Raw genomic sequence first — 27,490 nt, 5'->3', positions numbered from 1 at the left:
ACACTTTTTTCCCTGCTCAAATCATTCGAGCAACCACGTCCCTGATGGTGCTCACCCCACGGCACCGCCTTGCTGGCACACAGCCCCAGACACCCCCAGATTTCCCTGCCTGCCCACCCGCCAGCATCCTGCGGGCAGAGGAAAGCCGAGGCTCCGGTGCGAGCGAGGGATGCGTCCCCATGACATCCTCTGCCCACCAGCCCCTGCCATGGGGGAGCTCCCATCTGTCCCCCTCCAGAAAACAGTGGGCATCACCTTCCCCCAAAAAACCCCAACCCTCACCCAGGGGCTGGTCCTTGCTTGGGCCAGGAGCCCATGAGCAGACAGGATCAAAAGAGCTTTTTCCTCTCCCTTCCCCTTGAAACAGGAGTTGGGCTTAAAAATGATGAAACTGGGGCTCTCCTATCTGCTCTCGGTCACGGGGCCAAGACGTTCCCATCCGCACCCAGATTTCAGAAAAACGGAGCAAGCTTTGAGATGAGCAAGTCAAAGCGTGACTCCAGGGGCTGTAAGAGATCGTCCCCCGTCGCAAGCTTTGGGTTAAGGGCGCAGGAATTTGCCGTGCTGTTGTGAGCAGCCCTGAGGGTGAGTTTGGCTGGGAAAAGGGGCCAGCGGGGGAACAGCAGACCCCGATCGCGTTGGAGCTTCGGGGACGCTCAGCCTGGATCTGACCTCCAAACCTCAGAGGCTGAGAAACCCTCAGGTCCAGACACCCCTCCACCGCCAGCACAGAGACAGGCAGAGATTTCCTCTGCTTGAAAAAGATGGAAGGAAAAACCACATATAACAACAATTTCTCTTTCTGCTGTTATTTCTCCCTTGCTCCATTCTCGTTGGAAACATTTCAGCCCCGGTGCAGCGCACCAAAATCTCTCCGAAACCCAACAGAAAAACCACACAGGCCGAGAGAAACCACGCCGTGCCGGCACTTTATCAGCCCCCTCTCCATTTTGCCCCCGTTTGACCAAAAACCGCTTTCCGAAGAAACTCGCCCCCTCCCCGGGAGCCCTCGGGGTCCTCCTTCGAGGGCACCACCGATTTCGGGGGGCCACCGGGGAGCACGCGGGATGCTCGGGAGCCCGGCTGGCGGCCGGGCAGCGGTTTGGGGAGGTTGGTGCTGGTTTTGGTCCATTTGTAGGGAGGGCTCCTTTCTCGGTGGGTCCGTTCGCAGCCCCCAGCGCATGCGAGGGCGACCCGGGCGGGGAGAGACGCAGCCGGGAGTCACGCCGTCCTCCGAATATTTCGGCAGCAAGATGCTCCGGCCAAGGGCCACCAGCGGCTCTGCCTTTTCGGCGCTGCCAAGTCTCACCCAGCCCCTGCCCGGCTGCAGACGCCGTGTCGCCGAGGCTCTCGGCCAAGCCGCCGGCCGTCCCCGGGGCAGAGCCGGTGCCGGGGTGCAGGACCCGGGGCTCCCCCCGCCAGCAGCTTAGTTTCGCCGGAGCGGGTGCCACATGGAGACGGGCTTCCTCAGCGTGGCCAGCATCTGGTTCCAGTGCGTGATGCCCATCCCGCTGGCCGCCGGGCCGATGAGGACGTGGCCCGTGTTGTCGGCGCGGCCGTCCTCGCCGCACTCGGCCACCGTCACCCGCAGGGACAGGTCCTGTGGGGAGCGCGAGCCCGTCACGACGGCCCAGCACAGCGCAGTCGCTGCATCGACAGCCCCCCATACAGACCCCTCCCCACCAGACGGGCACACGAACGTACCCCCAGCGCTAACCCCTGCCCGTCCCTGCGTCCCCCACCGTAAACACCACCCGCCAGAACAGCTACGCCCCGCGCCTGCACGGCCCCCCCACTCGTACCCACCCCCCGCTCTGACAAACTCCATGTTTGTCCCCATACGCAGCCCCACCCCGTATATGCGCATCCTCCTCCACCCCCCCAGACTTACCCATCCCCCTGCTTCCCCCCCCGACACAGCCGTACCCTCTAGAGATGAACCCCCGTGTCCCCCAACCCACACGTGCACGTAACCCCCAACAGCCATACCCCCCCCACCTCCCCCTACACCCCTGCCCCATGCACCCCCCCCCCGAACCATGCATGCACAGATACGGCCCCCAGCCCCGCGATGCCCCCAGAACCCCCCCCCCCCAGTCCAGGGGGTCCTCACTAGCGCAGAGATTTGGGGAGCTGGAGGAGCGATGGGATGTGCCCCCCCAGGCTGGGACGTGCCCCCCGAGCCGGGACGCACCTGGAGCACGATGGCCGGCACCGAGAAAATCATGGCCTCGTTGAACACGGGGTTGGTGTCGTCCCTCTTCACCGCCGTCTTCTTCTTGCTGATCTTCCTCCCGTCCTGCAGCAGGTACACCTTGACGAAGGGATCTGCTCGGGGCGGGGGGACAGAAAAGCCCCGGGGTCAGTCACGCGTTTCCCCCGCGATACGGAGAAAGTGGGGGAAGCCATCTCCGGCGGACCTTCCTTGTAGGGTCTGTCCTCAACGGGAGCCACTCCAACAAACATCCGTGCAGTGGAGTAGGACAAACGAGGATGAAAGCCCACCTCCAGCTTGCAGAAGACCAAGGGGCCCCCGCGCCCACCCGGCAGCCCCCGCTCACCTGCGGTCACCTTGCCGTTGGTCCACACGAGGTTCTTGGCTTTGACCACCACCACCGTCAGGCGCTCGGCCGTGGGCAGGTAGCTCAGGGAGAGCAGGATCTCCCCCACCGTGTCCACCACCTGCGGGACACGACGTGCCGTCACCCATCGACCCCAGCCCCCGGGGAGGAGAAACCCCCCAAAAACCTTGGGGGGGGGGAGGGATGGAGCACACCGCCCCCCGCTCACCTTGTTCATGTCCTGCAGGTAGAGCCAGGCGTTGAAGGGACGCGTGGCCAGGTCCAGGTCGGAGAGCTTGAGCTCGGCCACGCCGGTGCTGACGTTCCGCTCGTCCTCGTCGATGCCGAAGACGGAGAAGCGCAGGCTGTTCTCCTCCAGCGCCGCCGGGTCCAGCGGGATGGAGAAGCGCTCGTCGAAGGCCACGGCGTAGGCGCTCCGCTGAATCTGCCGCGGGGAAGGGGGGGAAACGGCCTCGATACCTGCCGGGGCTGGGGGCCGCGGCCAAGATCCACCCCGCGCCTCTCGTGGGGACGGCCAGGAGCGCACGGCGTTGGGGCGGCGCGGGCAGAGCATCCCCTGCCCAGAGGAGCTGGGGGGTCCCAGCCTCGGTGGGGACAACAGTTATTTCCCACCCGACCGCAGCGGCTGCTCAGCGACTGGGGTAGAAAACAGGGGCCACGACCTGCCCCCGTTGCCCTTTAATTGTTTTAATTAAAAATGTAAGGTTGGTGTGGTGCTCTCAGATGCCGGAGCCGGGCACCCCTATGCCGGGAGCTCGGGCACGTGGCTGGCTCGGCCACTCCAGGGTCCGGCCGAGGGCTGAAAGCCCCGACCCCCCCCTCCAAGCGGAGCCGAGGGGCTTCACAAGCCCTAAAGAGGGGACGATGCTTTTTGCCAGACGTCACCTCTACGTCACGTCATTCACTTGGAGCGAACGCGGCAGCAACTCCGGGGGGACTCATCCTGCAGGGTGCTGGTCGCTACCCAGTGCCAAAGCGGTGCAGGGGAACTGCTGGGAAATCACGGCTTTGCAGATCGTTTCTCCCCTACTCCAGCCCTGTTTCTTTGGGCACCCACGGTACTGCCACACGTCAGGGGTCGTCCCAAGAGGAGACCCGGAGCTCCCACGCGATGGGAAGCTGCAGCCGCGCATGGTGTGGAGCAAAGCGGAGCCACCAGCTCCCTGCCACCCGCCCCAAGCCGGGCGCCGCCGTGGAAAAGGGATCCCGCTGCGGGACAGGGGCCTCAGCCTGAACCCACCGGGCTTCATCGCCCCGAGAGCCCCCCGGACTCCGCAGCAGCGGCGGGCAGATGGTTCCTCTCATCCCACGGAACGTCCTCCCGCCCGTCTGCCCTCTCCCAGACACGCTCCATCCCTGGGACGAAGCCCACGAAGCCGCTCACGAGGCGGTACCTGCCACCACCCCCTCCCCGGCGCAGCGCTCCCACGCCCCCCCATCGGGTACCGCCGAGCTCCGGCGTCCCCGGGGGCTGGAGCCCCTCCGTGGGAAAAGCAGGTTTGCAGCCATCACCTGCGCTGCAGCCGACGTTAGCTTTTGGGATCTCGGGGTGAGAGGTACAACAGAGATGCTAGCTGCTATTTGAAACAAAAAACAACCAAAAAAAGCCTAAGTACTGCAAAGCATTAAAGGAAAAGAACTGGATGTGTCTTTATGACTTGTCTCAGGACAGCAAAAGAGGGTAAATAGCACTGGTGAATTATAAATAACGATGCTAAATAATGAATATCTCCAGGGTATAAATAAAGAGCCTGATCATTGGATGGAAAAATGGTCTTAAAAGGGCGCTGTGGAAATATTTTAAAAGCAGTGGGTTTGTGCTCGCTGGAGCGGTACCTCCACCCCCGTGGAAAGGTTTCTTTAGCAGGACGAAGCTTCCTGCTCCTTTCTGGAATATCTCGATTAAATCACGCTGGCTGACCCCGAGCTTTGCGACAAGCAGCCGCTGAAAGAAAACTGAGGCTCCTGCTTTCTGACAGCAGCTTTAGGGGCACTTCGAAAGGGAGGTTTCACCCCAAAACCACCCCGGGTTCTGGCCCTGCCGGTGCCGCCACCCAGATCTCCAGCCGCCGCGTCCCGCGCGGGGAGGGAAAGCGTCGCGGCTGCTGCGGGGCACCGTGCTCGGGCTTCCTCGGGGCCAATCGAGCGTGGGGGGACGCAGCGCGACGCCGGCAGCGCGTGCCCAAAACGCCGCTCCCCCCAGGTCGCTTCTTCCTCCACCTTCCGCAGCATCCCCAGCCCCTGGCACGGGGGAAGCCGAGCGGGAGAACTTGTGGCAAGCCACGCTCAGAGATGACAAAGTCATCGCACGTCCCGGTCAAGAGGGAGAAATTTCTGCCTCTGCCGGGTTTCTGACGCGCAAACACCTCCGGGACCCCCCTACACGGCTGGATCCCCCGAGCATCCGGCACTCCCGTGCCAACCGCGCCCGGACCTCCCTGCTCCCGTGGCCCCGTCGAGCTCAGCCGGGGGACGCTGCCACCCAAAAGCAAAGGCCGGAGCGGGCGCGCGGCGAGCAACACCACGTACGCGCACACGCGGGGTTCTCGTGCCGAGGGGCGAGCGGCTCACCCGGGAGATGCCGACGATCTGCTCGGCCGGGAGCAGGCTGATGCGCATGAAGCAGGACTCGAAGCGAGCGTCCTCCTTCTCCAGCAGGTCCTTGCCCTGCAGCAGCGTCACGTGCAAGGTGGCCGCCTTCCCGTCGTACTCCATGGAGACCTCCACCTGCCCCACCGTGAAATCCTGCCCAAAGTTGTTCCCGATGGAGGAGATGGAGCTGAGGGAGTCGGCCGAGATGGATTTCTTCAAGGGGCCGTAGGGCGCCAAGCCCAGGTCTTTGCTCATCAGCTCCAGGCTCCCCAGCTCGTTAATGCTCTCGAAGGTGTCATCTGCCCGCAGGCTGCTCTTGCGGGTGGGTGAGGTCTTCTCCAGCGCCCTCTGCGAGCCGGGGGCCAGCCCTCGCTGCGAACAGGGGAAGGAAAAGCCATGCGCTGCAGCCCCGGCCCTCGGTACAAACCGGGGACAGCCGGGATCCCCGGCGCCTTTTCGGACGCCTTACAGCCCCCGCCCGGCCTCGAGCTGCCGCGGCAGCAAACCCGGCCCCTCCTGCAGCTCCCGAGCCCCGTCTGCAGCAACGCGCCGATCCCCCAGACCCTCCAGCAGCACCGCGCTGCCACCGACGGCGTTTCCCCCGCGGCGAGCGGGCGCAGGAGACGCTTTTGCCCCTCCAGCGGCTCGCGTGTCGCAAAGGGAAAGGCGACGAGCCAGGCTCCCTGCCTTCTCACCTTGTGCTTGACGTCCGAGTACGCCGCCCCGTACTTTTGCTCCAGGTATCGGTAGTCGTAGTTGGGGAAGGGGGAAGGCGCCGGGTAGCTGCCGGAGCGCCAGAGCTTCCAGAGGTTGACGGCGGCGATCCCCAGCAGCGCCAAGGCGCCGGCGGCGTAGATGCCGATCTCCCAGCGAGGTGGGCTCGTGGCGGCTGCGGGGGGACGAGAGGCACCGTGAGCCGGCTGTGACCCCAGCGCAGAGGCTTCATCCTCTGCCGCTTCCATACCAGAGGCTTCGTCCTCTGCTGCTTCCATACGAGAAGCTCAGCTCTAAGCTTTATCCTGGGGGGGGGATAAATACAGCGGCCCACTTGGGCGGGCTGCAAATGGTGTCAGGCAGCAGCTTTGCAAGCAGAAAAAAAAAAAAAACCCACCAAACCCATAAAACCCCCTGACAGCCCTCGCTGTGCTTTCCTGGGAGGTGAAGTGCACACGGGTTTCAGCCCTGTTCCCTGGCAAACAAGGAAAACCAGTGCCCTGCCGCAGCCTTTGCGGCGTTCCGCACGTGGAGGACCCGCAACCGCTGGGTCCCTTCACCAGCTCCGGATCCGGCCCGCTCAGCGCGCAGGGTCTGCATCGCCCCTCCGCCACCGCTGCCTGCTTCCCCACGGGCTGGGGATGCCAAGAAAATCCAGAAATAGGAACAAAAAAAACCAACCCCAAACAAACGAACAAACAGGTTTTGGAAACAGGGGGAAAACCCCGCAGCTGCTGCGATCCGGGGAGGAGGAAGCCGGGTGCGCGGCTGCAAAGCGGGGAGGACGTGGCAGCCCCGCGACGGCACGCTGAGCAGTTACTGCTGCATTGCACCAGCCTCCATCGCACCAGCGACCCAACCAGCACCAATCACTCAGTCTAACACGGAAAAAAAGGGGGGGGAAAAAGGGATTTCTCATTACAGAGCGCTGCCGGGGAGTCCTCCCGCGTCACGCCGCGGCGCTCCCTCCTTCAGCAGCAGCTTCGGAGCCAGAAAAAGCCCAAGGCAGGCTTACTCCCACATCGGAGCCGAGCAGAGGGACAACCCGCTGCTTCCCGCCCGCCCCAAACCCCCTCCGGCAGCAGCCAGCAAAGGGACGCGTCAGAAGGGACCAACCGCTCGCCCCCTAATTCTGCTCCCTGCAGAGGGTCCCCAGCGGCCCGGAGGGGTCTCGCGGGTTGAAGCCCCGGGGTAGGAGCCAGGTCCCGCTTCCCCCACCCCAACCCAAAGCCTGGGATCTCTCCCCCGCGTCCCGGCCAAGGTGCTGGGGAAACGCCGCAGCTTTCCAGGGCGCTCCTGCGCACGGAGGTTTTCGTGCCGTAGTTCACGCGCTCCTGCTATGGCAGGGGGGCAAAATTGGGGGAAAATAACCCTTTACTGGCTCCTACTTCTGAGTAACTCCAGGTACAAATCCCAGCAGTGCTGGAAACCCGCTTCCTACTTGTACCCGCCCGTTTTCTAGGGCTCAGCATCTAACGACGGAAGCCACGGGGGTTTTAGGGTTTTACCCGCGTACGAGGAAACTAAACCCCGTGCGCACGTGCAGCTAAGGGTTCCTCCTGCAGAACGCAGCGAGGCTCAGCAATCCCCCCGAGAGCAGCTCTGCCCCCCAACCCCTTCCCGGGGCTGGCTCAGACCCACTCACCACTTAGGCGGTATCTGCTCGCGTGCCCGTTGTCCATGGCGAATCCCCCCGCTAGCGGGACGGCCTGCAACGGGCGAGACAATGAGTTAGGGCAAAGGGAAAAAATTAAAACGTAGCTGCCTTGGATTTTGAGCAGGGATGCTAAATAGCTGCTCCCCCTCCGTCGCTCCTAGCCTCGGCTCCTCTTCCCGCACAGAGCAAACATGCGCTTAAAGCATCTCGGCCACTGACGGAGGAGCTAAAGAAGGGACCGACACCCCCACGGGAGCCAGGAGAGCGGCCACGCCGAGATGCGGAGCCGCGTGATTTACCTCGGGAGCATTTAACGGGTGACATTTTCAATCGCTCTTGGCACGGACGTCTCCCCTCCAGGAGCCCTTTAAGCCCTTTGCTGCTTTTCTAATCTCTTTTCCAGCTTGCACCTTGCCTTCGCCTTCCGTGGCTTTCCGCGGCCTCACCCGAGGGGCTGCTCGGCCCCCGCGGCTCTGCCGTGGCCACGTGCGAGAGGAGCAGCCCGATTTCTGGGTCGCTGCAGGCTTTCGATGATGCCATTCCCCAGGAATCGATTCCTGCAGCGGGGAAGCTCGATCGCCTTCCTCCCCGAAGGGGTTTTCCCAGGTGAGTCGCACGCCAGATCCATCCTAATCGTAAGGAGGCTGCCTGGAAGGAGGGATCCCGGCGAAGGCATCGCGCGATGCCGGAGGGGATTTATCCAAGCCAGGTATCTCCCGCTATACAAATGGGGTTCAGGGCCCCCCGCAAACACACCCCACGGGAACTGGGCCGGCATCCCCCCGGCTACCTGGCATCGGTGCCGGGAATCACGGAGCACGGTCCGCTGGTGCGATCCCACAGCCCGCAATCCCCAAGCCCAGGGACACATCTTCAGCATCACCCTTAAAACCTCCCAGCCGTCCCCATCGGAGCCCCCCAACCCTGTGCGAAGCTCACCCAGCCCCACAGCCCACTCGTCACGTGGGAGGAAGAGCTGGATTTGCCTCGCATGGACGGTCACCCAACATTCGGGTACCCTCTTCCAGCTCCCCTCAGGTGCTCACGGACTCAGGCACTATGGGGGTGATCAGCCCCCCCAAAACCATCCAGGCTTTAACAGGCACAGGTGGAAACTGCAGTGCATTCTAGCGTAAAATATCAGCCACGCTGGCCCGACGCGGCTGGGGAACCCCCTCTGCAAGGGCCACCTGGTCCACCCTTGGGATAACAGCAGGAGGAGGGTTTCCTCCAACCGTACTCGAGTCGCTCACCCAAAACGAGAGCAAGGCTGGGACAGGGCTAGGAGATGCCCACCTCATCCCCCAACCTCTTTCCGCAGACATAAACCTCCGTGCGCAATGGACAAAAGCCCAGTAAAATCTTGGCTGAGAACGTACTAAACTCGTGTCATGGGTGGACTGAGCTCACCTTAAGGGACCCTTTGCCGTTTAGCGCTGGAAATCCACACTGACATCTTAGCAGTGCGCCACTATGGAGATCTACCCAAAACAGCCTCTTTTTATGTCCTGAAAAACTAGCGTGCCTAATTAAGAGGCTCCATTTCTTTCAACGTTTCCTTTTTTTAATACAAAAATACAGAAGTTTTCAGGACCAACTTTCTCTGCAAAAGAGCAATCGTCCCTTTTACGAACCCTCCATTTCTTTCCAATTTCCTTCAGAAAGAATTTCCAATTTTCCATTTCTTTCAAAGCTTTTCCCCCAAAACATCCTTTTCTAATGAGCTCTAGGCAGCAACTTAAGCAGATTTCCAAGGCATCACCCAGAGAGACAGGAACTGACTGCAGCGTTCAGCGCAGGAATTAAATTAGGTGGGATTTTCCTATTAGCAGAACAGTATCAGCCTTTCCTGAGCGAGCAGATGAAGGTGCGAGCCGCTTGGGGAAGGCATTTATTGTATTTTATGTTAACTAAGCTCTTCCCTGCGACTGTTTCACCGAGATGCTGCTGTCCCTGACCTGCCTTTCAAATCCCTTCGTGGGAAATCAAACCTGAGGGCTCAGGAGGGGACCAGCGGCACGGGGACGGCTGGTTTGTCCCCAGCTCAGAGGGCGCAGAGCCTCCTCCGCCCCTGCAGCATCCCGGGGCAGCTCCGCTTTCCTTGCGAGCTGCTGCAGAGCTCGGGATGCCTTTTCCTGCTTGGGGGGACGATGAAACGGCTCTATGTGGGGAGAGAAATGGAAACGAAACCACACGTCCCCTCTGGAGGAGGGGGACCTACCCCCAGACTTAGGGGGGTTGACACCTCGCTGCTCTTTTGGCATCGTGACCATCCAAGGCCTGAAACATCTCGCACAGAAACCCCGGTCGCTGGTCCCAGAGCACCTGGACCAACACAGGTACGGCCCCGCACCGTGCGGACACCCTCCAGAGCGTGCTGCAATCCCAGAATTTCACAGTGCAAGTTATAAACTGCAGCAGCGATCTCCGCGTTCGTCCTTTCCTTCTTGCCCTAACCCAAACACCGATGCCCGGTTTTGCCAGGTGCCTGAGACCGGGCTAAACTCTTCTCACTGGTGAGCCTGGCCCTCCAGCAATACCCCTCCTCTCCTCCCCTCCAGCACGGGCCCTGCTGCTCGCACGCACCCATCCACCCCGGGCTCCGAGCACAGCTTTTCCAGCCCTCTCCATCCCTCTCCCGCCGGAGGGGGAGAGCCCAGCCTGGCCTCCATCCGCAAGGCAGGAAAGCGGGATCAAGTTTGCCGCTGGCGCGTTTGTCAGAACAAGCGCACAGCCAAAAACTCGACAAAACGCAAAGGTTTGGGCTCTGCCCCTCGGTCACGCGTGACCCCGTTGCCCTCCCCATCCTACCACCGGAGCCACCCCGCCGGCAGACCTCCGCCTCGGCCGAGCAGCGGGGCACCGATCCCACCTGATTTACACCCAAAGACGCCGGACCCTGCACCATCCTGCACCTCCCACGGCAGCAAGGCCGGGCACGGGAAACGCCGGCTTCGCCGCCAGCGGCTCTGGCTCCTTCCCAACGCCTCTCGCTGTGTTTTACCTGAGCAGGTAAAAACCTCCGCGGGCAGGAAGAGAAAAAAAAAAAAAAAATCTTTGGGGCTCCGCGCAGAAGAGCGGGGTCCCCCCCTCGCAGCCTCCGGCAGCAGCCGAGCAGCAGCAGCAGCAGCGTGTGGGCTCCGCGGCCGTGCCCGAGCGGGGAGAGAAATGCAGCAATTCCCGAGCTAACCCGGGCGGGGAAGCAGCAGTGACTGCAGCGGCGAGTCTCGGGGTGCCGGCGCTGAGTGTCGGATCTCGGGGTGCCGGCCCTCCCTATGGATTTGGAGTTCGGCGGGGACGGCTCCTGGATCCGAACAGCCCCCCCCCCACACCCCCCCAGACGGGGGACAGGCTGGGATGCTCCGCCGCAGGAGCTCTGTGATTCGGGATCCGCTCCAGGCTCTTCGCTTCCTTCTCCTCCGAGCGCCGGCTGCACCTCCTGCTCACCGGTGCAATGAGTTGGGCGGTCTCTGCACCCCCCAGGGAGAGGAGGCGCTGGCCAGACCCTCCCGAAGGATTTTGCTCCAACCCAGCGCAAACCCCCGGCAAAGCAGGGCAGGAGAAGCGACCCCCCCCCCCCCCCGGCTCCCCCGCAGGAGCGAGCGCTGCTCCGGAAAGCGTTCCCACCGGGTTTCTCCCGCTCGGGGCGAACGGAGCGACACAAGGGCCGCTGCCCCGCTGCCGTACGGGCGGCGCTGGGCGATGGCCGGGGGCTGCGCAGGCGGAGGAAGAAGCCGGGGCCGGCGAGCGATGGCTCCGCACCCCCCCACCGCCGGGCCGGGGCTCGGGGGGGTCTGGGGTGGGAGGCAGAGGGCTCTGGCTCTGGTTTGTGTCCCAGGCTCTCGGCGACCAGCTCTGCAGGCTGGCAACTTCCCTTAGGAAACCGCCACAAAACCACACCCAAACCCCCAAACCCCCCAAGGAGCGAGGAGGGACGCTGCCAGCCCCCCCCCCGCACACCGGACACCCACCGCTGCGTGCACCTACCCCCCCCCCCCCCCGGCATCCCTCCCCACGCTGTCACCCGTGTCGCATCCCCCGGGGCTGGACCACGACCGGGGTTCACCCCCCCCGTCCCCCCCCGGGCAGGCCGCCCACGCTGCGCGCTGGCAGGCGGGCGCCCCGCGGGTCCCACTCACGCATTTTCTGGCCCATGGCGGGGGGGGGGGGACGGGACGGAGTGGGGGGGGGGGGGAGCGCCCCGCTGCCTGCCCCCCGGCATCACCCTCCCCATGCCGGGGTGAACCGGGGACAGCTTCTGCCTCCCCCCCAGCCTGGGGCTCCCCCCAAGACGAGCACACCCTGCTCCCACTCCACAGCATCAGCATCCGTCAGCCCTGGGTGCTGCGCCCAGGCAGTGCCACCCCGAATCCCACCTCCTGCTGCCCAGGGACCCCCCATCCCACACCCCCCGCTCCCCCTCGCAGCACCCCGGCACCTTTCAGCTCCTCTCACCCAGGACCACGGCCCCTGCTCGGTGCTCCTCTCCATCAGGACCTGCGTCCCCTCCCTCGTCCCCCCAAGAGTGCTGCTCTCCTCCGTAAAAGCCACGTGGGGTCTGTGGCGAAGCTTCTTCTCAAAGTGCCAAGTGGCATTTGCAGGATTTGGCCCAAAAAGCCCTTTCAGCAGTTTGGAGCCCAGAAGCTCGGTGCCTGCTGGCAGGTGCCTTCTGTGACAAAGAGATCAGCAGTGACACCTCTCCCACGTGCGCTCTACGAGACGGGGATGGAGACGCGTCTTTTTCTTACCCTGGCTTCACAACCATGTTTTCAGCCACCTTACCTCAAATGCCAGGCCACCGCAATTTCAAACAGCAAGAGATTCGTTTTGCTTGGAGAAAACAGAATAACCACAATTTTGTGGAGGAAAAAACCCAACACGCGCCCCAGGCAAAGAGGGTCTCAGCTGGCCCCGAGCAGCGCGACACGCCAGAGGACCCCTGTTCCCGGGAAAACCCACCCCAGCTAACAGCCGTGTCGCTTCACCCACCTGCCGCAGGGCGCTCCGGCTCCTGTGCCGGGTCCGTCCAGGGAGCGCCAGGTCCATCCGGGTCCATCCATTGTGGGGGATGGTCCCACAGCTTTCCTGGCAGGGAATTCATTTTCCAGGAGAAAACAGACCAAGTTTTGACTGTAACCCAAAAATGCTGCACGGGTGGGAGGAGAGCCCCATCCTGCAGTCAAGGGTCCTTTCCACGAGCATTGGGCTTCGTGGCCCAGCCAGGACTCCGCTTTTCCCAGAACGCAGCCCTTCCTCTGGCTGTGTAAAGTCCAGGTGGAAAGGAGCAAGCCATGCCTTCCCGCCCCAGCTCCCAAACCTCCCCTACAAGAGGGACTAGAAGTCGCATTCCCGAGGGACATGGCAGGCTACTCCTCTCCACGGCACAGCCGGGGCACCAGCACCCTCTCGGGGCACCAGCACCCTCCCAGGGGGCCACCTCAGGGCTCCCCATGGCCTCAGCCACGGCAAAGGCAGCCGCAGCTGACCCAAGGAGCTGTTTTGAACGGGACTGGGCTTGGCTGAGCATTGGTAATCTCCGAAAGCCCCCGTTTGGCATCGGAGGATGTATCCAGCCTCACCCAGATGCCAACTAATCTATCAAACACCAGTTTCACATTGCTGACAGATGGCACGAGTTTGTGATCACCCCTGTGCTTAGGCCAGGGCTCAGATAAGCGTGAGGATGATTCAATAAGGGCAGCTCGATGGTGCAGACTGAGAAACAAACCCTTCCAGTGACCGACACACGAGCAGTTCCGCCGGTGCCAAGGTGGCCACGCACCCCTCGTGGGGCTGGCGGTTGGTCAGTGGTTTTGTTTTGGTTTTTTAACCACCATGAGGTACCTCGGCTGGTTCCTACTTCTCATGGCATGTTCAGCCAGCCCACTGTGCAGGGAAAAAGTTATTTATTCTTGGTCAAAATACTCCTGGAAAAGCTCCCCGACAGCAGCCAGCTGCATACCTGGCGTTTTGCAGATGGTTAAACCATCTCTCCCACGCTGGTTCTTACACTCACCTCTGGTGGGGTCTCACCTGGCACCTAACGGCGGGCAGCTTTGCACGTGCTTCCAGCCACAGGCGATTTACCTGAATTACTTTCCCCTGCCCGTCTGAATTCCCATAGGAAACACCCTCTACAGCAGCGCTCTGCAACCTTTTAAGTCTAAAATTAATAAGACCAACCCCTTATCTTTTTAGAAAAAAAACCAAAAAACAAACAAGCCACAAACCAAACCCATAAACACCCAAAGGAAGAGGCTTGGAGCTAAAGGACAAACTGCGCAGGGCTGACGAGCAGAAGGCAGGAGATGTTTGGACAGCCCAGCAGCCGCCCAGCCGCTGTCGTGTCTGCAGGAACGTTGCTGCTGCTCCTTCACCTGGCATTTGCAGGCAGGTGAGCAAGGGCCATTGCCCACTCCTTTTCTAGGCACACTTAGCAAGTCCAGCTAAAAAAAAAAAATAAAGAGCAGAATACTTGTGTCAGAAGCTGATGATGCCAAAAACATCATACAGGCCCTTTAAAGGCCAGCAATAGGACCAAAAGTTCACAAGGGGGAAAAAAAAAAAGAGCAAAGAAATCCTTCTGCAGCGCTGGCCGCCGCTGCTGCCCCTCCCAGCACGACAGGCAGGCGGAACAGCGGCGGGGGGCAGGATGGACCCACAGGTCGGTGGTAATCGGGGCTTTGGGCTGCAGGGTACAGGCCGCTTGCGTGGAGCTGTCTTCCGACTGCCCGTTAGCAGACTTCACTGCAAGCCCAGTTGCCTGGAACAATGAAGTAAAGCTAATTGCGGACTACCTCCGCAGGGGCGGCTCCCCGAGGATTAACAGCTCAAACCCACCACCTACCATCCCAACTTAACCACTACGACAGTCCGCACGAGTGGGCTGGGGGACATTGAACCTACAGACCTCAAGGCAGCGTCACATCCCCCGCCAGCTTGCCTCCAACGCAGAGAAACCGCTTGCAAGAAAAGTCACCCACAGCAGCACTAGCGGAGCAGGGTCTCGCCCGTTCCCCTGCGCTTTTCCTTTTTGAAGCCAATGGCTTACCTGTGGTAAGTCTCACTGCAAGTATTAGGGCACAACCACACGAGGAAGGTATCTTCTCTTTCCTGACAAAGAGGGCAAGCTAAGAAAACGCGCAGGGAGACAGAGATGTGTACGGCAGCGGGAGCCTGCTGCCTCTCTTCTCCACGGGGACGGTCTCATTTTACGCCACCCCAAATGTTATTTACATGAGGCTTATCAGCCGTCCTTTCATCTTCTCCGCATGAGGATGCTTTTGAGTACTTCTCCGAGAGATGACCACAAAAGGATTCCCAGGACCAGGCCAGATCGCAATGACTGGAGCCCACCTGCAACACCGGACATTAGTCCCTAAGGGAAGCACTGAGACTACGAAGTTACTCACCACGCTGCGCATTGCCCACGTCCGCAGGGGAAAGATCACCCTTGTAAGTGCACTGCAAGAAGCGTTGCTGAATTACAGCAGTGACCAAGGGCTTGTAACATCCATTCTCTGGAAACGCGGACAAATTCCGTGCCTTACGGCGCAGCACCGATGCACCGGTAGCCTTTTTCCAGGAGGGGAATTCACACCAAGCCCCCTGAGCCCTCCAGTTCCACTTGCGAGGAGACGAGAGAGAAACCACGAGCATGCACACGTTGTACCAAAGAACACACCAGCAAACATGGCTTTATTACACTGGTTCAGTTATCCAGACTAACCATAAAAGCTGTTTAGACGGATGTAGACAAACAAGTCAGTGTTTATGTCAGTATTAGGTCAAAGCTCCAGAATCGTTACCAGGGAACGCGTATTCTTCACCAGTTGTTTCAAGTGTACATAAGTGGGCGCTGGCGGGGAGGGAGGGGGGGTACAGTGACAGATCCTCCCTGCGTGTGCCCGCGACCACCCGAATCACGAGACGGACCAGGAGATCGTATTGCGAAGCCAGGGGAGAGGGGCACAGTGTTAACCAGCACAGACGGGACGGAGATACACTGACCTGAGCCTTGCTCAGCTGGGACTACACAAGCACAACACACTGGTACGAGCTACCAAACAGTTCGTAAGACTGGTCTAAAGCTGGAACTAGAACGACTCCGGGTGGAAAGGCATAGAAATAAATACTTGCTCAACTCGGCACTCTGCCCCTTTACAAAAACTTGTCAGCATCTAGTTACACAGCCATAATATTCTTCACTACCTCACAGCAGCAAGACACTACCGTTTAAGAGCAGCCGTTGAGCGTCTATCCACAGTACATTGTACATACCCGACGAAGGAGCCTATTGCTACCTCTTATACTGGTCACCCTCCTCCGCGTCTGCTGAGCAACTGGGGCAGCGCCCCAGCCCAAAACCTCCGCTTCATGTGTCCAGCTGTTCAGATGCAACCGAGCTGCTGGATTCACCAAAGACTGCCCCACTGCTAAGTGCCCATTGTACGTGGGTCACTCTGCAAACATGGGAGAAATGCAGATTTTGGTTGTCATTCGGGTGCAAGACCAAAACGGATCAAAAATGTGGCTGTTTGCTAGTCAGCAGCTCTGCAAGTCTCCTGCCACTCCAAAAGTTTGGGGTTGCACTCTTGAAATTTTACTGGTGGCGTTTGTGTAATTTTCTTCTGGATAAACACTTCCCTGAAAAATACCCTTTACCAGCCAGATTAGATCACAGCATTTAAAAAGTGATATGGTTACGGTTACGTCAGTGCCTTAGACACCAATGCAAAGGCTTAGAGCAGAGGTTACAAAATTGATGCTTAGTGTAGCACTTACGTTTTGGAATAACGACCTGGAAAAAAACCAATGCAGCCCAGGTTTCCAATTTCTTTTCCTAGATGCTGAGTCACCAGTAAAAGTGCCGTCTAGCTTGGCCTGCGGACCTCCGCTGCTACAGAGTGCTCGGGGAAGAACGATGCACTTTGCCTCAGCCGGTTCTTTTGGCAGGGACGGCGGCACGTTAACAGCTATTTTGTGCGTGACTGCAGGGAACTCCGGTTCCAGCTGGACTCGGGAGACTGCTCAGTCGGAGTTACCCTGGGAGGAATGGGGCAGCTCTGAAGGGTGGCAGAACCGGACGTGCCCCATACGGCAGACACCAAGAATGAAACGCTCTTGGTAAGCAAACTAAAAGAGCTGAGAATAAGGCAAATAACTTAAGACTGATAGAGTAACTCCCACTTTTCTGCTTGTAATATATTATTCTCCATGAAGCGAAGGAAAGGCAGGTTGGCCTTTCTTATTTAACCTTCCCTTATATTTAAGAGATGACCAAGACTAAAATAAAAATAAAATAAAAAAAAAAGAACTAAGGAGAAGTTGTCTGTCTCCCTAGAGCTGTGATACAACATAAAACTACTGTAGGCTAATCCTATTCCAGGATGTTGAAAGTCAGTTTAGAGAAAGGCAATAACCCCCGTATGACAGGGGCTGTAACAGTAGTGTACTGTATTACATTCTGTGCAAGATACGCAACTTGTTCACAAGCTTCAGTTTATCTATGTTTGTCTCGCTGCAGCTCTGCTAATTGGTGGCCGAACATTTTACATAATCTTACTCCACAGCTCAAGGTAGTTTCAGCAGAAACCAACCAATTCATTTCCTGTGTCTGGTATCTGTACGCTCCAAAACAAGTGTTCCTAATGCCCAAACGTCAACATCGACATCTCACAGTTTACTGGAAATAGATCAGCTAGATTCCCTTTGCGCTTTGTTTTAAAGCCCCTTGTCTCCAAACCTTGTTTTCAAGGAAGACATACAACACGCTTGAATGACGATCCCATCTCGTTGCAACGGTGTTGGTTCTGACTTCCCTCTACACAGACTTTCTCCAACTCTGACTAGGTGTACACGAGGAGAACGGGTGTGTATGTCAAAGTGACGTCTTTTCCCCAAGAGGATTTTCACACATTGGAAAGCTAACAATGAGAATTACAAGTTAGGTAGGATAAGGTTGAAACTGTCCACCGGGCCAACTTGAGCACTACGAGTTCCTTTTAGCCCTTTGTCTGTTGCTCAAAGTTTCCTCTCCCTTAGTTTGTTCCCATTCTGTTCATCCAGTATTGATGAGTGTCCGTCACCATTGCTCAAGCATTTGTCCTTTTCGTATTTGTGCTCTTGCTTCTGTCGCCTTATCTCCTTATACCGCAAAGTGATGTCGCTAAAAAGAAAAACAAACAGATGTGAACTATGATGTGAATAAACAGTTTCGCTATAAATAAAAACAGTAACGCAAGTCTGTTCTGGATGCAAGTACCCTTGGGATAACAACCCACTCGAGTCTTTTGGCTGTTAATTTCTGAAGTTGCCAATGGCATTTAATCACTTGAAATTTGTGTCTCTTGCTAGTAGTCAGGCTATTACCACCTCTTTCAGAAGTGCAACACAACAGCACGCTCACCAAGAGCGGCCACTGCTGTTGCACTGGGTCTCCTCTGTAGCTCAGTGTAATTCCTTCAGCCTTGTGCAGCAGCTTTTCGTTTCCTTGCGGCAAGCAGCATCCAACCCAAACACGTTTAACCTGGCTCCCTGACACTGGGACAGCTCGGACAACTGCAACGCAGCACTGTTCTTGCAATGAAGCTGCAAAACATCTTAATCTTGTCTAACTTGGAGCACAGGAAAAACAACACACTGATCTTGTCTGTCACCCTCGCTTACGGAGGAAGACCATGCGCAGTCAGGCCCTTAACTGTCCACCTGCTTCTACAGCAACACTAACGCAAGTAGTCCCACAAAGACCAAAGCTACCAGAGGCTTGATCAGAAAGAGAACTGCCAGGATCACGCACAGAAAATTCCCTGTTTATTTAATAATTCTTACACAAAACCACCGCAGCCCTAGCCATCCAGAGGAGCTGTAATCTCTCTTCAGGAGGCACGGACGGCTAACGACGGCATACATTTGAAGACGCGCTGTCGAACGATGCCCAGAACAAGCCACCCCATAAGAGCCAGGCTAGGCCTGAACGCAGCACATCAAACACTGCTCACCGGATGAAGAAGCGCCAGGCTGTCCAGGTGAGCACAAGTATAATTCCCAAGGTCCAGCACTGGGTAATGTAGAAAGGAAGTGAAAGCGTGAGCGTGTAGGGATCGTACTTCACAACAATCAGAAACTCCGTGGCAGTAATAGCAGCCACCAGCCATGCCTGCTGACCCAATTTCTTATGGAACTTCCTGCAAAACAAATACACAGATAAAACCAATTGCTATCAAATTAACCATTCAGAGAAATATTCGTTAAAAGGCAGGTGGGTAATAATTTCATTCAGCTTTGCACAATTCTAAGTCTAGTTTGTATTACACCTGTACTAAGCCTGTGCAGGCCAACGACTTCCATGTTGCTGTTACTTAAGTTTCCCCTCAGAGGCTCTGAAAACACATGAAAAGTTACATTTCATTATCACGTGATGCAAGGAAGTATCCCCATTTCCAGGGTATTGGTAAATCCACATAAAAAAATTATCCGACCAGCTTGAGATCAGCTGAGGTTCAGCGTACAGTAGGAAATGGGAGCTCTACTCCTGGATTTCCTCTGCAAATGCCAAGTCACCCTGCTGGAACCATATTTAACCCCTGTACAACTGCATTCTGAAACTTACTCTCTTCCCAAAAAGGTATTCAATGAGCTGTCACTAATGATCTCTGAACGGATTTTAGAAGAACAAAGCTTAATAACAAACAGGCAAGATACTGGAAGACACAAGGACAGCATTTCACTTCTAGGACAAGACAACCTTGGGGCAAATATGTGATTAATATCTAATCCCCAGGGTTTGTTTTTAAGCAGTACCAGACCAGTCAATGAGAAGCTGCAGTGCTGTGTACCAGTGAAGGACTCATCAATCAGCAATGCTAGAAATTAGTGCAGCGGAATCAAGACATCTATTCAGACACTCTACTGGCAGGAGGAGAGACTGGAAATACACCATCTTTTGGGTCACCTGTTCCTTCACGGGAAATACAGAAACCCAAAATACCTATGCTGCCTCTCAGGAAACCTCGTTACGCTTGATCTGAACCAGCTAGATACTCCACTTCTTCACTTTGTCTACCCACGTCCTTTCTAGACTTGACATTTTTACAGCTTGCTGACCTGATGGACCAGATGATTCACATGGCAATAATCAAATGGGGCTCTCTTTGGGCAACAGAACAAGCTCTTTTTTTTATGCATTGGATCGCACTGAAATCCTGCTCACTGCAGCACCACTGGTGCGTGCAGATGTGATATCCAGCAGTACAGAGTCAAGCACATCACTTCCCGTTTGGTAGACTAAGTTTTTGTTGTTCCATCACCCATCTTCTGCATTTAAAATGGGATTTTATTCCTATTATGGGAAAGAAGCAAGAGAGTGCTACTAGAAATTGCACGTATTTTTCCCCTTTTTTTCCCAGAGACATGATTTAATTAAATGTTTCCTGAAATCCAACTGATGTCAATCAGGGAAGACTGAACCTGAGAAAAGCAATACCCTCAACCACCATAATCACCAACTGTTTCACTAGCAAGCACACACAACTAACTTTTCTCAACAGCCTGTGGATTGTATCTTTTACTCAAAAACCACACCAAGAAACATTTTGGCGCACTCTCCTGTTAGCCCTAAGCCTACCACCTGAACTGATTATTACATCTCTAAGGATGCCTGAGATAAGCCATGCAAATAGAAGCACCACCAATTAAACGTAAGGCGGCTGTTCTTTTTGCCTTCTATTGCTCCTTATTCTGCATTTGTTCTACACGTCTCTGCTGTAATCACAGGGAGCATCTATTCATCAGAGGGCCTTGCCCTCTCACTTAACCACAGGGTATTCTGAAGTACATTTTCCTACCAGGTCCTTTCCCCTTTGTCCAGCTTACTGCGTTATTCCATTCCTGCCACAGCAGGATGCGACGTGAAACACATCCAGGAAGAATTCAGTGTAAAGTGGCAGAACTACTGGGGCAGGACAGAGGAGATGGGGAGCAAAGCGATGTAACAAACCTGCAGAGGGCTGGGGAGAGAGGGTTGGACGTGTTAAGCTGACCTCTGCAGTACTGCTCGGGCATTGCAGCAACAGGGAACTGACTGCTGTGATGTACAGCCGCCCGTCTGGCTGAGGCACTGACTTAGTAAACGCTCTGACAGTCAGCAGCCAAGTAAACCTTTTGGGCCGTTTTTTTCTTGCTGGTTTCACCGTGCAGTGGATGAAGAGAAGCCACCTAAAAAAGCCCTGATCAGGATTTCCTGGAGAGTGGCTGCTCTGCTAACGCTTCCCTCTGCTAAGCAGAGAAACAAGCCTGCCCAACGCCCTGCTGCCTCCAGCCAGTTCGCTGCTTCGCACAAATTACAGCAGGCCCCGAGCATCTCCAAAACGCTGGGGCAGAGGGAGCTGCAACTGCACGTTTGCTCCCAGTGCCTCTTCCTCTCTTCTCATCAGATGCCAGCAGCTGCACTGGGGAGAGCATCCTTCCTTCAGCAGGCATCTTCCTGTTGCTCAGACATATCTGCTCCACTGCATCCCCTTGGACTCACAGTATCTGGGAAGGGATCTAGGCATGGAGAGCAAACAGCTTCTCTTCCCTCTCCTGAATCCAGGGGAGTCATTGCATGTCAAGCACACAAAACGCACAGTTTCTTAAACATGAGGCCTGAGAGTAGTATTTGATACCAATGCGTAAGTTCAAGCTACAAAAAATCTTTTAAATACACTGGAATAAAAGATGATGCAGTAAATCAAGCGTAGGTTATTGCTGATGCAGATGGGACGAGTGCATTCCATTTTAAGAAGTATGCTGCCTAGACCAACTCAGATGAAAGGACTTCAGAAACTGCTCCGAGTGGTTCATCTGGTATGACAGATTACATGGGCAGAAACTAGCCTTAGCACATGGATGGAGAGAAAAACCAAACCAGCAAATCTCTCACTGTGAACTCAAGCTGTGCAGACCACTAGCTCAGCTTTCAGCTTTGCTGATCTGCTTCCTCATTTGCCATTGTTTTCTTTCACTAGCTTATGACAGCACACTGACAAAAAAGAATTAAAGGTAATCCCAACAGAAGAGCTGTGCAGAACCTAAAGCTGCCAAGGAAGAGAGTTGGTTTCCTGCCCTTCTACTCATGAAAGATTTTAAAGAAAAGTCCTTTTCTTATTTGATGAGTGAAATTAAAATTCGTGGCCTCAATGCAGACTCCTTGGAAGAGACTTGAAGACTAGAATCCAGGAAGATGTGACAAGGTCAAACACTACAGACCCTTGCATCAAGGTATTTCTGTCAGGAACGTTTCACATAGCCAGTCCTCAAGAACTCAAGCAGCATGCCAATCACAGTAGGAGCTGGAGAACAGCTTCAAGAACTGCCCCTCTTCTTGGACTATTTCAATTCTAGATACTTTATTGTCACCATGCTCAGACCACGTACCTGAAAGCAAAGCCCTAGAACCGTCTGCAGGTACTAAGAATCCTGAATGAGAAAAACAGGTCTTCATATTTGCACTTCACTCTTTCTAGACTAAGTATTGCAAGGTTAGCTGAAGAGACCTAATCAGTCTGTGTCAGGCAATCCTGTCACTACCAGATGAGGCAACAAGCCATGTTTCTGACAACGAAGGTCAATGGAATATTCCAACCTTTGTCCATTAAGAAGCTGAGCGAGTTTCCAAAAGAAGAGATCAGGAAGGTTTCTCATGTGCTGTTAGCCTCTGGTACAGCCTGCTCTTCCCCAGCAGCTTCTCCCTACAACACAACAGGAAGAATCCAAAAGGGTTCCTTGGTTCAAAGTGATGTGCAAGTGAAAATACACCCGCTTAAGTTGGTAAAACGGGGCAGATTATCTCTGCTTGGATGACCTGAAACGCACAAAGGAATCAAAATCCAGTTACAAAAGCCTTCACAGAGAAGATATCAGGTAAGACCAGATGCTAGGTGCTGCCATTGTGCACGAACAATCTGATGAGGTCAGCTCTGTGGTGCATCAAGCAGAGCCATGAACCTCAGAAGCGAGTGGGCTAGTCACCTTACCCACCAAGAGAAACAGAACAGTAGGTGGTGGTGGCGATGATGAAGACATGCAGTTCAGGATGAGCCTCTGCTTGCTGGACGAACTTCTCCAGCTCATTGAGAGAATGGCAAACTGAACCAGCAATGCAGCACCGGTGAGTGATGATTCTCCTAAATTTCAATGTCATGCCATGTGGTTTCCAACCCAAACACAAGGACCAGAAGACTGCGAATGGTGCTAAGGAGAGGAGCTCACCAATGAGAGGCAGAGACCTCTTCTTACCTTTGAGTTGGAGGCACGTCCCAAACCAGTAGGTCCGACACCAAAGGCAGGGGCAGCCTGCCACTGCAGAATGTCCTGAAATCCGACTAAGCAATGTGGGTTGACCCTTCTTCCCAGTTCTAGGAGTCAAAGCCTTGCAAGGGAAACTGATCTTCAGAGAATGTTGGAACCCTGAATTCTGAACACAGACACTTTTTGCGTTGATCAGCGACAGACAATTTGAAGCCAGACGTCTCAGACTTAAGATGTGGGCTCAGGCAATTTGTGACATTACTACTAAAACTTAAAAGAAAACGTGACTTTGAGAACAAAGCTTTCTTAAGTCTTACATGGCCTGCAGAAACAAAAGCAGCAAGGACAAATATGATGCTTAAGGAGGAACAGTCTGAAAGTACATGCACTGTTGCGTATGGGTGCACTTTGCTACAAAGGGTCCTCTGATCTGCAAAGAGGGTGCCATGAGAGCTCCAGAGGACCAGGGACCAGTTGGAAGATAGCTCAAGAAAAGAAGCGCCTTTAAGAAACACTATTTTTTTTTTTTAAATTTTTTTTTTTTTTAGTTTGGGCCCTATTGTCCTCAGAAGGCAAATCTAAGGACTGTAGTTCCTGGCTATCAATCTGAAGGTGGAGTTCAGTAGACCTCTGCCCACAAGCCAGTGGCACTCCAGCTAATTTACGCATTACATTCTCAAAAGAGTGATCATTTATTAAAAACTGAGGTTAAAACAGTGCACATAGAATGCCCTTAACAACAGCTGTTCTCTAACCAGATGTAGTCAGCATTTTACCTCCAAAACAAAAGAACATAAAGCAGATGCTTTGGGATTAGGTCTTCTTGTCCCCGACAAGCTGAACTACTGCCCTGCTATGGATGCCAACAAGCTGGAGCAAATTCAAAATAAAGCACGTGAAGCTTGACATGGTATATACACAAGAGGACTGGCTTACGGGTCATCCATGAAGTCGTAGATCTCCCTCATAGCCACACCTCCCACATTGACAAAAAAGACAAGTCGTAACAGGACCAAGTAGTGTTCTGGTGGCATCCAAAGGACAAACTTCAAGTAAAATGTGTTCAGCTCTGCCAATAAAAACTGAGAAAAAGGACATTTTAATTACATTCAGGAGACTTCACTGAATGAAGCCTGGAATCTCCCTCTTACCCTGCATGACTCCCCCCCACCATTTCTCTAACGCCACAAAGTCCTACTCAGTATTACTGAGCGCACCATCATCAGTTGCAATAATGACCAAGAACAGTTGGGTTTTAAAAAATTTTCCGCGTGTTGGAAGAGCTATTAAAAAAAACACAACAGAAACCTGGACAAGCACTGCCTCTAATTATGAGCAAGTTTATTGGGAGTTTGAAGTGCCTGCAGAACTACCGATAACAAATCCTAAAAGCAACAATTTGTCCTTTCACTATGTGTAAAATCTGACTGAGGGAACGCCTATAAGCAGTACATCCTGGGGGTTCTGTTTGGTCCCTTTTTTTTTTTTTAAACACAGTTATGCAAACATCACTACCAAAGCCAGCTTAGGAGACTTGGTTATACATTTATAGCAAAATGTTCTCAAGTGAGCTGCTCTGGCAGTGTGATTAAGTGAGCAAGTAGACACAAGTCTCTCACTTCAAAAGAAACGATAACAAACTGTATAAAGTGTCGTTTAATCCAAAAGAGTGAGTCAATACCTGAAGCTGCTTATAAACTGTCAGCTGAAGCTAGGCTTTGTTAAAAGAAACATTATTCTACCAAAAACTAGTATAAATTCAATGGAATTTCTCAGCTGCAAAGTCTGCTCCAGCACCTAAAACCTGGGTTCTTCAGGGTGCAAGAAGCTGGGAGTACAGTAACCATTCGGAGAAACATGTATTTCATTTACACGGGCACATTTACTTTACTTCTCCCATAAATACGGGATCCTCAGCAAGTCCGTTGTGCGATGTGAACTTGGCAAACGTTTTATGTAGCGGAAGTCAGGTGATGTGAACTTGTATTCAACTGACTGAGTTTGCAAACTGCCTGGCAGGCACTGCTGTACGCTGTTTGCTCACTCACAGACGGCACATTGTTCCTCAGCACACTCAGGTCTGCAATTTGACATCGGCACAAACCCAACATTATTGGGGGGGGGGGCTTGCCAAGCTGACTAACATGTCCCGCTCAGCAAACCCTAACAGGGAACTTCACTGGACAGACCCCAAAATAAACCACCACCAGATTTCATATTCCACGGATTTCAAGATATTTAAAGGTATGCTGTTCTAGCAACTGTTCAATGCACAGAGTTATATCCTGTACCACAGCAGTAACACAGAAACTGGTTAATGCCCATTGTCTCTGGAATCACTAGAAGCGTCACAAGGGTTTTTTAGTCAAACTTCACAGTTGCTGAACTGAAATAAGTTTGAGTTGCTCAGAACAGAGCCAAGTGACATCCCACGGACAGCACAAACGCCAAAGTCCCCCAGCTGACAAGAGGCAGGAGTGGAGAAAAAGCACTTAAACTGCCAAGTTTATCCTCCACGTCAGCGTCACGTGCGCGATACCTGTGACTGCGAAATGCGAGTTATGAATTCAAGATGATGCATTCCCACAACACAAGTTCAGCCACTCAGACGGCCAGGTGAAGCAGCAGACTGCCAATGTGGGGTGACTGGTGGAAAAGCCAACCTTCTCTTTTGTCTAAATGGGGGAGCTACTTTACCTGAACTGGTCAAGCTGGACACTGTTAACACCATCACGTGCCACGTGTTCAGTGAAACAAAAAACCCCAAAAATCTAGGACAATTGAATTATTTAAGTCTGTATAAAAATATTATCTGAGGCAAAGCTGTGCACTTCAGGAGTCGTGCTGCTCAGAACTAACACATAGAAGGCTGAGGTCCTCTCCAGCTCTAGTGTGATACGTGTCTGCTCAGGACTGAGAGAAACAAGCCACTTTCATCCAAAGCCAGTGGTTTTGGTAGCTGCAGTTACCTGCTGAATTATGTGTAGATCACAGTTTATATTGCTTGCATTGCCAATCAACATTGTTCAGCAAGCAAGGACAAATATTTATGCAATGAATCTGTAAACTGTTCCAGAGACATGGAAACAGACACCTTTTCTGCAGGATTCGGAAGTGATCTCTTCCAGCCTCAGCTAAAGAAACATCACTGTGTCAGAGTTCCAGCCTAAGGTACCGTTTGTACCGCTTGAGTGTTACAAAACATTAAATCAAATGATAGAAAAAAAGACAGAAGTTTCCTTACTACAAAGATTATGCCACAAACTGCTAGCCATCTGCGCAAGCTGGATGCTGGCTTCCACTCAAATTTGACCCAGCTGTATGGGGTGAACTGGAAGACAATTCTCTTCATTTTACCTCTGAAGAAAAAAGCAGAACATGTTCTTGCAACTTTAAGAAACAGCCCATAAGCGACATCTACTAACATTTCCATTTGAGACACCAATTCACACATGCAAAATGCCTCCATTTACTCCATAAAAATTGCTACTTAAATGAGATTAACATTCTGAGTTAGAGAGAAGCCTGTTATTTGGACTGTCATTTTGAACTTTAATATACTACACCCATTGTAGTAAGCAGTTCCTCAGTTCTGCCTTGCTCAGCAAAGACACACTACAGAAAAGGGTAGTTCATTACTGGTACAAGACTACAAGGGATTTATTGAATTTTAAGTCTCGGTGTCCCAATTACTATGACATTCTGATTACTAGGGAACACACTATTTGCACAAGGACCAAATGGATCCTTGCTGTGAGTGAAAGGGCATGAGCCCGACTTGGATTCCTGCATCTCCTTTAACGATTCCATTAAATAAGCTCATTTCCACCAGATGCTCTCATTCCTAGACATCAAGCAATGCTCATGACAGACAGGTGTATTTTCAACAATTTCATTCACAAGTTAAATAAAACCCTCAGAAACATGCTTCCATGCAGCAGTAAGTTACTAGATACCTGAGTCACCTAAACACACATGAATTCTTCAGTTCACATTAAACCTACAGAACAACCCTTCAGCAACCAAGATGGGTCCAAACTTTGTGCTGTACTACTGCTTGTGGAGTTACTTTCTACACCAACTTACTTGTACGTAGGAATGTTCCAAAGTCCTTGCCATTTGTATGTTTTCAAAGAAAGCCAAGACAGAGTCTTCATCCCACAGTAAATTCCTAATCCATTACACAAGATCACATCCATTATCCACTGAAAGGAGAAAACCACAGTGATGCTTCAGAAGAAACACTAAGCTTGTAAAGGAAGCTACTATAGGTACGCAAACATGCGGACACACTCTCAGTCACAAGGACTGAATATCCTCAGAGAAGAGAGGTGCATGAACTGTCAGGAGAAAATCTCAGCTGCCCAAGTCTACTCAAATAAAGCAAAAGTGTTCCACAGATGATGGCTGTGGATTCCCTTCCACTGCATTAATTTGCTACAGAACCTCTTCCCACTTATTATCAGCTCAACTCCACTTTGTTAAGTGAGAACTTTAGAAACACATACACAAAAAAATGTGACCGTGTTCCTATGGACTGGATTTTACTATGCCCAATAACTCAACATTCTCTTTAAGCTTCAGGTTGCCTCCTAAAGAAATGACTTCTTGACTTCTCTCCAGGCCCAAGATTTGAAATTAAACAAGGGGTTTCTCC

The 27,490-nt window shown here is 54.0% G+C and overlaps 2 protein-coding genes across 9 annotated transcripts in view; both read right to left on the bottom strand.

The window, feature by feature from the left end:
• Positions 1–903: 903 nt before the first annotated feature.
• SYT12 (synaptotagmin 12) lies at positions 904–12,375 on the bottom strand. Of its 6 annotated transcripts, none has more exons than XM_054826229.1 (8): positions 12,328–12,375; positions 7,534–7,597; positions 5,870–6,063; positions 5,154–5,546; positions 2,791–3,006; positions 2,562–2,682; positions 2,195–2,328; positions 904–1,600 (listed from the first exon to the last, which is right to left on the bottom strand). In XM_054826229.1, the coding sequence occupies exons 2-8, from the start codon at positions 7,568–7,570 to the stop codon at positions 1,427–1,429; spliced, it is 1,269 nt and encodes a 422-aa protein (XP_054682204.1). In that variant the 5' UTR covers positions 7,571–7,597; positions 12,328–12,375; the 3' UTR covers positions 904–1,426. The 6 variants fall into 6 exon arrangements, with proteins under 6 accessions (XP_054682204.1, XP_054682200.1, XP_054682202.1 ...); XM_054826225.1 differs by lacking the exon at positions 12,328–12,375 and adding an exon at positions 12,001–12,051; XM_054826227.1 differs by lacking the exon at positions 12,328–12,375 and adding an exon at positions 11,173–11,392.
• A 2,841-nt stretch (positions 12,376–15,216) lies between these two features.
• PTDSS2 (phosphatidylserine synthase 2) overlaps positions 15,217–27,490 on the bottom strand; it is a 42,793-nt gene continuing 30,519 nt past the window's right edge. For all 3 annotated transcript variants that reach the window (XM_054827735.1, XM_054827737.1, XM_054827736.1), the window contains 5 exons: positions 26,920–27,038; positions 26,078–26,192; positions 23,770–23,915; positions 18,546–18,731; positions 15,217–17,713 (listed from right to left, as the gene is read on the bottom strand). In XM_054827735.1, coding sequence (XP_054683710.1) covers positions 17,569–17,713; positions 18,546–18,731; positions 23,770–23,915; positions 26,078–26,192; positions 26,920–27,038 — 711 coding nt within the window. In that variant the 3' untranslated portion in view covers positions 15,217–17,568. The remainder of the gene's footprint in view (positions 17,714–18,545; positions 18,732–23,769; positions 23,916–26,077; positions 26,193–26,919; positions 27,039–27,490) is intronic.

Source organism: Grus americana, chromosome 5 (genome assembly GCF_028858705.1).
Source record: "Grus americana isolate bGruAme1 chromosome 5, bGruAme1.mat, whole genome shotgun sequence".
NCBI lineage: Eukaryota > Metazoa > Chordata > Aves > Gruiformes > Gruidae > Grus > Grus americana.
This window is presented reverse-complemented; position numbering and strand designations above follow the sequence as displayed.

Excerpts from the sequence above, each read along its gene's own strand:
- SYT12 (XM_054826224.1), bottom strand. The coding sequence starts at position 6,807 with ATGAGAAATCCCTTTTTCCCCCCCCTTTTTTTCCGTGTTAGACTGAGT. Across the intron at positions 2,683-2,790 it reads ACCTGCAGGACATGAACAAG|GTGGTGGACACGGTGGGGGA; the intron begins GTGAGCGGGGGG and ends CGTGTCCCGCAG. Across the intron at positions 2,329-2,561 it reads CAACGGCAAGGTGACCGCAG|ATCCCTTCGTCAAGGTGTAC; the intron begins GTGAGCGGGGGC and ends CGCCCCGAGCAG.